Source organism: Jaculus jaculus, chromosome 13, assembly GCF_020740685.1.
Source record: "Jaculus jaculus isolate mJacJac1 chromosome 13, mJacJac1.mat.Y.cur, whole genome shotgun sequence".
Taxonomy (NCBI): domain Eukaryota; kingdom Metazoa; phylum Chordata; class Mammalia; order Rodentia; family Dipodidae; genus Jaculus; species Jaculus jaculus.
Window position 1 is genome coordinate 10,410,991 of NC_059114.1, and position 11,688 is coordinate 10,422,678.

Consider the following 11,688-nt stretch of genomic DNA (forward strand, 5'->3'; position numbering starts at 1 on the left):
CACCAATTTCTCACCCAAGTGGTACCTCAACTCCCTGACTGGTTTCAACTGAGAACCTCACCCATCTGTCTTTCTGCTACTGTCCTGAAAGGTCTAAACTGAGTGCCAAAAGACCTGACAGGAACCTGCCTTTTAAAATTTCACCTGAGGGGGGGTGGAGATGCCCACATGTGTGAAATAAAGCTACCATACCGTGCATGGACAGAGCAGGTGCTATCAAGCCTTTTTACAGATGAACAAATTTAAGGTAGCCTGAGGCCCTCTGAGCTGCAAATTGCAATGTAAGGTCTTCAAATATAACTTCAACCTTTATTTCCCATTGCAAAATAAGGGGCTACCTATGCCACCAAAGTGAAAACAAAAGACAAGCCAGGGCTACATAGAAGACAAAACATACTGGCTTTCTGGCTTCACTGACATTCCTAATAGTCCCTGGTGCTAAGCCCAGCACAGGGAAGATGTTAGAATTCAGGCAGTCCCAAAGAGAAGAGAAGGGATAGCATTAAGTGGAACTTCAGGCCAGTTCATCTTCAGCTCAGCCAGCGAAGTTGTCCACACTCCACAGTCCTAGTCCTCATGCCATGGTCAAAGTCTTGGATCAGCCACACTTGACCAGGTCTTAGTTTCACCATTTGTAAAGCAGTCATTCTGCCAAGCCTCCTCATGCAGAGCCCGAGGAGTCAGTGAGCCAAAACTCCTAAAGCATTGAGTGTGTGCCTTTGAAAGATGGGGACAGCAGCTTTATTTCTGCTCCTGGGTGGTGATGAGGTATGGACAGCAGAGTTAATTATGAAACCCCCTCCCTGCTCTTGCCTCCTAAGTCTGGGAAGAGGGGCTGTGCTCCAAACCTTCTGGGGCAGCTGCTGTTGGGTAGCTTGCTGCTGTTGCTGCATGACCTTGGGGATGGCGGCTGAGGGTTCTTGAGCCTTCCCCTCCTTGAATTCGCTGACCTTGTGGCGGTAGTAGGCATGGTAAGGGTCATTGGGATTCAGGAAGTTGAACTTGGGGTTGTTGATCTCATTCTGACGTATCCTAGCTTCAAATTCAGGTCCATTTCTGGAAAGAACACAAAACAGAAGAATTAACACCACAACCTTTGTGACTACTTAGATTCAAACCCACACCCATTGCAGCCTTCTCCTTTGCATTCTTCCACTACTCAAACCAGCAGAGTTCCTCCAGTTTCCAGGGAACAGTGCCAACTGCTTCAGGGGACCTGGTCCAGGCTGCCTCTACCTGCTACAGGGCCTCCCTGACATCTGACATTCTTTAGCTTCACTGCCAATTCTGCAATATCCACAACCAGCTGGACTGCAGATTTTTTTAATTATTATTTATTTATTTTTGAGGTGGGGTCTCACTCTGGCCCAGGTTGACATGGCATTCACTAAGTAGTCTAAGGCCAGCATAGAACTCACAGTAGTCCTCCTACCTCTGCCTTCTGAGTGCTGGGATTAAATGTGTGTGCCACCATGCCTGGCTTTATTTTTAGTTTTTTAAGGTAGGGTTTCACTGTAGCTCAGGCTGACCTGGAATTCACTCTACTATGTCTCAGGATGGCCTTGAACTTACAGCAATCCTTCTACCTCTGCCTCCTGAGTGCTGGGGTTAAAGGCGTGTGCAACCATGCCCTGTTTTTTTTTTTTTTTTTTTTTTTGGCTTTTTGAGGTAGGATCTCGCTGTAGCTCAGGCTGACCTGGAATTCACTATGTAGTCACAGGCTGGCCTAAAACTCACAGAGATCCCTTCACCTCAGCCTCCTAAGTGCTTGGATTAAAGGTGTATACCACTATACCTGGCTTTTTCTTTTCTTCTCTTTTTTTCTTTTCTGGCTTGTGTGTATATGCATGTGTATGTGCCCTTGTCAACACACCTCACTGGCTCACCTACAGTGACTAGAGTGGAATGCCTGGTGTCCTGCTCCCTAATACTTCTGCTTGGGATCTCTTTGTACTGATTCTGGAGCTTGAAGGACCCTGGCTCTGACAGTTCTCAGGTCTCTTAACCCCTGTGGGACCAGATTTGCAAATGTAACCTAGTTATGTGCAGCTTTTATGGGTGGGTTCAAAAACAAGGGGTGCATATTACCACTATTCCAAATAAAAACCAGTATGCCTTCACTAACAAAAGGCATTACCAGTGAAGACAGCAAAGCGATACTATCCAAGCTACGCCTAAAGTTTGCTGAGACAAGCTAGTTCTTTTAACTAAAGGGGATTAGTAAGTGCTGGAGAAATGTTAAAGATACGCTAGGACCACATTGAGACTTTGCCCTCTGGGTAATGAAAACAAAAAAACAAAAAAAAAAAAAAAGGAAGAAAATACAGAGGACTTCATTTAATGTCTTGTTCAAGTACTGCCTAGCAATTGGGTATGATGGCTCATCTATAATCCAGTCACTCAGAAAGCTGAAGTAGGAGGATCTATTGCTGTGAGCTCAATGCCAAACTTGGGCTACAAGGAGAATTCCAGATCAGCCAGGGCTACAGTGACACCTTCCCTCATGCATGCCTTTAATGCCAGCACTTGGGAGGCAGAGGTAGGAAGGAGGATGGCTGTGAGTTCAAGGCCACCCTGAGATTACATAGTTAATTCCAGGTCAGCTTGAGACCCTACCTCAACCCCTCCCCCCAAAATAAATAAATAAAATTATCAACTACTACCTAGGAAACACTGTTTTGTAAGGATCCAGATCTATAAAGCTGTGTAAGGCACATTCTGATGACAAGGGTATGGTAAGACAGGCTGGGGTACGAGGGTGTCTATCAGCATTCTACCTGGAATGGATCTGCAGATAAACCCATATTCCCAACTTTCATGTTTTAAAACCTCTCAATAATGCAAACATGTCCTAGTTACCATGTTTAGGGAATCCTGACTTTTAGAGTTCCAATAGTAGTAATATAAGGTGTCACATTTTCCTTTCGTTTTCTTAAGTAGTCCGGGCTGGTCTCAAATTTCTTATGTGGCTGAGGATGGCCTTGAACTCATTATCATCCTGCCTCCACCTGCTACATGTTGGGATACTCAGCTTGAGGAGCTATACTTACATATAACACCTTGTGACATCCAGAAAGTACACAAACCTTAAAACACATTCAAGTTTCATCTTTACTACTTATTCTGACTTAGCACAAGAACCAAAGTACTTACTTGCTTTGATTTCAAAATATAGCTAATATCCCTTCTCTCTGTACCTTGAAATATTATTAAGAAGACCAAATTAGTTAAGGAGATGCTCATGTCTTTGAGCCACATAGCAAATGAATCAGAAAGTTCCAAAAACATTTGTGACTGGTACTCGGAAAGGCTTTTGTGGGGCTTCCTCCGCTCTGCTCAGAACCCTGTACTCAAGAGGCATGCTGACCACACCAAGGCGTGGCTCCAGCGGCTGGCGCCAGCCAGATCACTCAACTCTTGTACTTTTGCATCCCTAGCCCTATCAGTTTCACAGAGCAGCAGACAAAATGCAGGCAACTTTGTGCTGCAGCTTAGCCACCACAACAATCTGTGCTAGCCGTGGAACAGACTGCGCAAGGAGGGCTGGCCCCTAGCAAGTTCTGGTCACACCCTGTAGCGTGACTAACACCATGAGGTCTCAATTTGACCATGCATTTGTCTTAACTGGTTCCTCATGCTTTGGGAAGAAGCATTTTTCCACCTCCCTAAATAATGCCAACCACACACAAGGAGGAGGATAAATACAGACTCTGATACTGTTAAACCAGGTCACCATTTGCCCATGGCAGATGGCTGCTGGAAAAGGAGGCTTTGGCTGTCTCTGGCATTGCTACCCCCTAAGAGTTATAACCTCAACGAATCTGCAAACAACTGGGAAGATACAACAATGAGAATACAGGCACACGCATTCCAAGTGATTCTGTTGCTCACATTGGCTTACTGTTAATTTTAGAGCGCTTCCAAGACAAAGAATAGATTTCAGCAGAAAATGACATGATTCTGATTCAGTCCAGCTGGTGGGACTTTTTAAGGGATTTCCAAATTAGTTTTTTGAAGGGAAAATGCAGGGACTAGGAAGACCAAGACAGAGGAGAAAACAACAAAAAACTCCTTTTGGATAATTAGACTTGGCTGTAGGTAACTGTTGCTTGCTCCACAATATGTATGGCCTGGCAGAGGCAAAGCAGACACCTGAATGCTGGCTTTCTCCCAGAGTGGGACCTTGGCCTGTCCCTTCACCGTATGCAAAAGTGAGCTCAGATTTTAGAATGCTTGCAGAAGTGATCACCATGGCTGAAAACTTATGTGGAGAGCAGGTATGTGCTGCACATCTTTAATCCCAGCACTCGGGAGGCAGTGGGAGGATCACTGTGAATTTGAGGCCACCCTGAGACTACATCATGAATTCCAGGTCAGCCTGGTAGAGGGAGACTCTACCTCGAAAAACTCAACAACAACAAAAACAGTAGAATTTATATATATATATATATATATATATATATTTGCAGTGTTAGGGATAGAGCCAAGCACTCTGCCACTAAGCTATAAACCCATGTTTGTTTTACACCATGTAGCTAGCTGGTCTCACACTTCCAATCTTCTTGCCCCAACTTTCCCAATGGTGGGATTCATACCCAGCAATATGTGTGTGTACATATAATATATAATATATAAATATATATATATATATATATTTTTTAAATTATACATTTGCCCCGTGTGTGTTTGTGTATGTCAGGGTTTCTTGCTGCAAATGAATTCCAGTAGCTCTGCATCTGGCTTTATGTGGATGTTGGGCAACTAAACCTGAGGTGGCAGGCTTTGCAAACAAGTGCCTTTAACCACTGAGCCACCTCACTAGCCCCTGCATTTTTTATTTACTTATTTTTTTGGGGGGGGGGGTTTCAAGGTAGGGTCTCGCTCTAGCTCAGGCTGACCTGGAATTCACTATGTAGTCTCAGACTGGCCTTGAACTTCCAGAATCCTCCTACCTCTGTCTCCCTAGTGGTGGGTCTAAAGGTGTGTGCCATCAAGCCCAGACTAGAAATCTTTTTAAAAATGCTCAGTCAATAATGAGTCACACAAGATTTTCTTATGAGACAATGTGAAAGGGAAATGCTGACCCCTTGCAGCTTCACTGGCCAAGTGAAAACAATCTCAATGGAAAATACACAGGAGACATCTAAGTCAAGGCCAGTCCACTGCCTGGACACACGATGTATCCTTTCAATGAGAGAATGCAGCATGAGGGAGATCATGGAGTATTATGGTAAAAGGATTGCAACTTAGTGTGGAAGGGAAAAGAGCCAGGACAGTTTCTCTGTTAGTATGAGAATGATCTAAAACAGGATGCCTATCAAGCCAGCTTGGAGCTACAGAGTGAGGTGCAGGTCAGCTTGGACTAAAGTAAAACCATGCCTTGAAAAATACAAACAAGCAAAAAACGAGTCACAGGATGGAGGGATGGCTCAGCAGTTAAGATGTTTGCCTGCAAAGCCAAAGGACCTGGTTCGATTCCCCAGGACCCATGTTAGTAAGATGCACAAGAGGGCACATGCATCTGGAGTTCTTTCGCAGTGGCTAGAAGCCTTGGTGCGCCCATTCTCTCTCTCTCTCTCTCCCTTTTCCTCTAATAAATAAATAAAAATATTTTTAAAAACTAGTAATAAAACTCATTATGGGCTAGAGAGGTGGGTTAGTGTAAAGTACTTGTCAGCAAAGCCAAAGGACCTTAGTTCAATTCTCCAAAACCCATGTTAAGCCAGATGCACAAGGTGGTGCATATGTCTGGAGTTCCTTTGCAGGGGCTAGAGGCCTTGGCACACCCATTCTCTATCTGTTTTTTTTTCTCTCTCAAAAATAAAAAAGTAAAAACACACACACACACACCCCTCCCTGTGAGCAACCAGGCTTTTAAAACAGGATGCCAAGGGCCAGAAGGAAACAGGAAAAAGTGAAAACAGCTGGCAGAAATTATTCTGGGAATGAGATTGCACTGATTCTTTACCCAACATCCTCTTCCCATTTATTAATATAACGGGAAAGGTGGAAGGCACGAGGGTTCAATGAAACATTAACCAATTAAACACGACACCTGGTGCCCTATAATAAATGCCTATTAAAAAACAGAGCAGGACTAGTGAGATGGTTAATCAGTTAAGGCACTTGCTTGCAAACCCTGCTGGCTTGAGTTTAAATCCCTAGTACCCATGTAAAGCCAGATGCACAAAGTGGTGCCTACATCTGGAGTTCATTTGCAATGGCAAAAAGCCTTTTTGCACTCACTTTCTCTCTTTTTAAAAATGAAAAAGAAAAAAAAGCAGCTTTAAACTGAAGACTCAAGTTAATTAAAGCTAGTAAATATGATGAGACGGGGCTGGAGATGGCTCAGAGGTTAAAGGTGCTGGCTCGCAAAGCCTAACAGCCTGGGTTTGATTTCTCAGTATCCACATAAAGCCAAATACCATAAAGTAGTGCAAGGTGCATGCATCTGGAATTTGTTTGCAGCAGCTACAGACCCTGGCATGTCCAAACTCACACACTCTTTCTCTTTCTGTGAAACAAATATTAAAAAAAAAATCCTTTGGTGGGGAGGGAATTACCATGGAATATTTTTTATAATCATGGAAGATGTTAATAAAAATTGAGAAAAAAAAAAAAAGAATCTTGGACCAGCAAAAAAAAGAAAAAAAAATCCTTATTGTGGGCTGGAAAGATGGCTTAGTGGTTAAGGCGTTTGTCTGCAAAGCCAAAGGACCTTGGTTTGATTTCCCAGGACCCACATAAGCCAGATGCACAAGGTGGCACACACATTTGGAGTTCGTTTTCAGTGGCTGGAGGCCCTGGCACACCCATCCTATCTCTTTCTCTGCTTCTCTCTCACTCTCACAAGTTAGTACATAAAATTTTTAAAAATCCTTTTTGAGCAGAACCTGTGATAGACGACCAGGGTAATCTCTATGATTCATTTTATTAAGAGGATGGAAAAGGAAGAAAAAGCTATTTAATTTTTATTTATTTATTTATTTATTTATTTGAGAGCGACAGACACAGAGAGGAAGACAGATAGAGGGAGAGAGAGAGAGAATGGGCGCACCAGGGCTTCCAGCCTCTGCAAACGAACTCCAGACGCATGCACCCCCTTGTGCATCTGGCTATCGTGGGACCTGGGGAGCTGAGCCTCGAACCGGGGTCCTTAGGCTTCACAGGCAAGCGCTTAACCACTAAGCCATCTCTCCAGCCCAGAAAGAGCTATTTAATATTAGATAAAGGTGCCAGAGATGCTGTTTTACTGGAATGACTGTCAAGGTGTGGGTCTCAGACAGTCTGCTCTGCTACTGTTCTAGCTACTGCTTCCACACAAGGAGCAGGCCAAGTCCTCAAGGGACACCAGAAATCCACCCCACCACCACCCATGCTTATGCAAACTATCCTACTGAACTCTGTGGGTAGGAAGGGGACTATGGGACTAGCTGGGAAGAAGTGGTCTAGCAAGAGTCGGAAGAGCTAACAGAAGGCAATGGTGTGTATATGTGTGATCAGAATATATACATGAAGGAAACTGTCAAAAGTCAAAGGGCTGATGGGCTGGAGAGATGGCTTAGCGGTTAAGCACTTGCCTGTGAAGCCTAAGGACCCCGGTTCGAGGCTCGCTTCCCCAGATCCCACGTTAGCCAGATGCACAAGGGGGCGCACGCGTCTGGAGTTCGTTTGCAGAGGCTGGAAGCCCTGGCGCACCCATTCTCTCTCTCTCCCTCTATCTGTCTTTCTCTCTGTGTCTGTCACTCTCAAATAAATAAATAAATAATTTTAAAAAAAAAGTCAAAGGGCTGGAGAATTGGCTCTGGTTAAAGGTGATTGCTTGCTGGCTGGGTATTCACTTGCAGTGGCAAGAGACTTTGGTGTGCTCATGTAAACACAAACAAGCAAGTAAATAAACTTAAGAGAAAAAAATTAAGAAAAATATCTTCATGGGGTAATATTGTTTTATTTAGTAAGAGTTCAAATATGTATGAGTTTTAATAACAATATGTCATATATTACATATTATACACACAAGCAAGTAAGTAAACTTAAGAGAAAAAAATAAAGAAAAACACCTAAGGTATCATTGTTTTACCTAGTAAAAGATTTCAAATATGTATGAGTTTTAATAACTGAATGTCATATGTCACATATTAATGGAAAACTACATATCAAGATATGTATGCATTAACATTTGTGTATATTAATGGTCTAGTAACCTACGAGCTATCTTTTTTTTTTGTTCATTTTTTATTTATTTAATTGAGAGCGACAGACACAGAGAGAAAGACAGCTAGAGGGAGAGAGAGAGAATGGGCGCGCCAGGGCTTCCAGCCTCTGCAAACGAACTCCAGACGCGTGCGCCCCCTTGTGCATCTGGCTAACGTGGGACCTGGGGAACCGAGCCTCGAACCGGGGTCCTTAGGCTTCACAGGCAAGCGCTCAACCGCTAAGCCATCTCTCCAGCCCCCTACGAGCTATCTTAATTACAAAAAATGTGTAAAGACAAAACATTTGTAGACTGGACATAGCCTGCTGGCTGCCAAAAGAATATTCTGTAACTGCCTTAAGATGGGGGATGTTTTGACCTGGGAGTCAAGTGGCCCTCAAGAAGATTCCACGTAAGGATGTGTGAGTATGTTTAAGGATGGGGAGACTAAGAGGAATGTTGACCAACTGCCGCCTGTCTGGGAAGACAGCTAGAACTCGCATGAAGTGACTAAGCAATCAGCTATCTCCTGCTCCACAACAGGGTCACATTTTATTGAATTTTGTGTGGTCTTGAGGTTCTGTGGAATGTGGTCCTTGTACAACGAGAACAAACAACTCCCCTTTTATATTTCTCAGGTCAACAGCCCAGACACAGACATACATATAGTGACAAAGGAGTGTTCCAGGAATTTCCACAGGCCTGCTTTGGAAGCAGAGGCTTTTGATGACTACACAGCTGGGTACGCTGCTCACTGTTGTACTATGTCAAAGACACCAGTCCTGTCTGTTGCTCATCTCACTGCCCTGCTGTGGTTCTGGAGGAACTAACAGGCCTAAGGCAACACTTCTGTGTAAATCCCAGGCTGCTCCCATGCCGATTCAACAGTTTTATATGCTACCATCTTCCCTTGACCCACTGTGTGGAAGTACCTACGTTACCTGGCCACAAAGCTGGCGGTCTTGTCAACAATATTTCTGACTTCTGGAGGAGGGTAGATTATCCCCACTACTGGCTTGGAAGGGGTGGAATCCTCCTTTGAAGATGCTTCTTCTTCAGCTGCCTGTGAAAACAGAAAAAGGAAGTGAGGTCTTCAAGTCCTTGATATGGTTGAATATCATCACCCCATTCCTATAGCGTACTGCTGAGAACAGACTGAGGTCCTGAAGACCTCCTTGGGCTAGGATCAAAGCAGTTCTCACCCAGACGTGGTGACACATGCCTTTGATCCCAGCAAAGGTAGGAGGATCGCCATGAGTTGGAGGCCACCCTGAGACTACATAGTGAATTCCAGGTCAGCTTGGGCTAGAGTAAGACCCTATCTTGGTGGTGGTGAGGAAGCAGTTCTCGGGCTAAAAAGATGGCTTAACAGTTAAGGAGCTTGCCTGCAAAGCCAAAGGACCCAGGTTCAATTCCCAAGGGCCCTTGTAAGCAAGAGGCACAAGGTGGTTCAGGTGTCTAGCGTTCATTTACAGTGGCTGGATGCCCTGGCACACCATTCTCTTTATCTGGCTCTTTCTCTCTCAAATAAATAAAATAAAATAAAATAAAATAAAATAAAATATTTTTTAAAAATTTAAAAGATAGGTAATTCTCATACCACCATGCTTGCATGATCTAGTGGGTCCAGAAAACTACATTTTTGCTTGTGGTGCTAAGAAGCCAACACAGGGCCTCACATGTGCCAAGCAAACACAGTACCACATCTTTAGTCTAGAATTCTGCATTTTTACTAAGTGTCCAGGAGACTCAGATTCAGGGCTGCTGGCTATAACCTAAGAAACCACATTCTAGAATCCAGAAGACTATGTCTGTAGCCCTGAATCAGTACTGTAACTGGCTTGGAATACTTATTATTTACTGAGTAAAGCAGCAGCAGCTCCGTGTGTAATGTGTGCTCTGGGTTCCAAGCCCAGCACAAAAAGAAAGAAAAACCCTGGGTGGCAGCTATTTCTTTTATTGTCTTTTCCCCTCTACATCCATTCCATAGACCTAGCCACCATTCAATGCACAAATGTTTTGTTAAACTGCACTGGAATAGTCAACAGTCCCATAAGTTCTCATATCAGCTGCTACCTTCTCCCTCCCCTTGTCCTTTGACTTTGAAGGCAAGTCCCTTAAACATTAAGCCGACTCGCCAGTCCTTTTTTTTTGGTTTTTCGAGGTAGGCTCTCAGGCTGACCTGGAATTCACTACGTAGTCTTAGGGTGGACTCGAACTCACAGCAATGCTCCTACCTCTGCCTCCCAAGGGCTGGGATTAAAGGTGTGTGCCACCACACCCAGCTCAGTCCTTCTTTTAAATTTCTTTAAAAACATTTTCTTTTCCTTATGAGAGAGAATTGGCATGCCAGGGCCTCTTCAATCAAACTCCAGACATGTACGCCACTTTGTGCACATGTGCAACCTTGCACATGTGTCACCTTGTGTGTCTGGCTTACATGGGATCTGGGGAGTAGAACAGGGGTCCTAAGGCTTCACAGGCAAGTGCATTAATTGCCAAGCCATCTCTACAACCCTAAAAGTATTTTCATCTATTGGGGGGGGGAGAGAATGAGACTGTGTCAGGGCCTCTCGCCACTGCAAACAAACTTCAGATGCAGACGCCACTTTATGCGTCTGGCTTTACCTAAATACTGGGGAACTGAATACTTGGGCCTGCAGGTTTAACAAGCAAGTACCTTTAACAGCTGAGCTATCTTCCTAGTCCCATCTTTCCTTCTGGCTTCTATTGTACCTCCTGACCTACAATACTGAAGGCTTTCAAAAATCTGTCTTATGTTTTCTTCAGTGTTCATATTGTCCTCAGTCAGGCACTAAAAAGCATGCCCTCCACTTCCCTTCAACATTTTAGGCTGAATAATCCAGGCAAAATCCATCACCTCCTTCAACACTCTTTAATGCTACACAGTATTAGATCTCGGAAATGTCTGGGCATGTTCATCTCAAACTTGTGAATGGCTTCCCAGTTATGCAAGCCACAAATCCAGGCCTCCTCATCTTTCCTCCATCTCCTTATCAGTAACATTTATCAACTACAAAGTAGACCCTAGGCACTTTAAATATATTAACTCCAGGTCATCCTGGGCCAGAGCAAGACCCTACCTTGAAAAACCAATAAATAAATAAGTAAATAGATACATATATTAACTCTTATGACTGGGATACAAGTTACTATCCCCATATTGCAGAAGACAGAACTGAAGGACAAAGGGCTTCACTGGCTCTATGGACGGTATCAGGATTCCAGCACATCACTCTGGCTTGAGAGCCTGTATTACAAACCATCCTGTGCCGGGCACTTGTCCATCTGCCTTAACTAAAATTTAGTTCAGGTTTGCCTTCTTCACATCATTGCCGGAGTGCCTTTTTTAACATTTATTTGAGAGAAAGATAGAGGAAGACAGTGTTTGAGTGCGCCAGGGCCTTTTGAAGCTGCAAACTGCAGATGCCTGTGCCACTTTGTGTGTCTGGTTTTACATGGCCACTGGGGAA

General features: G+C 44.0%; 1 protein-coding gene across 1 annotated transcript in view; it reads right to left on the reverse strand.

Annotated features, from left to right (window-relative positions):
- Nucleotides 1-11,688, reverse strand: part of Sf3a1 (splicing factor 3a subunit 1) — a 28,599-nt gene that overhangs the window by 14,812 nt on the left and 2,099 nt on the right. The window contains exons 2-3 of the mRNA XM_004664062.3: nt 9,136-9,257; nt 849-1,056 (exon numbers count right to left, since the gene is read on the reverse strand). Of these exons, the coding sequence (XP_004664119.1) occupies nt 849-1,056; nt 9,136-9,257 (330 nt within the window). The remainder of the gene's footprint in view (nt 1-848; nt 1,057-9,135; nt 9,258-11,688) is intronic.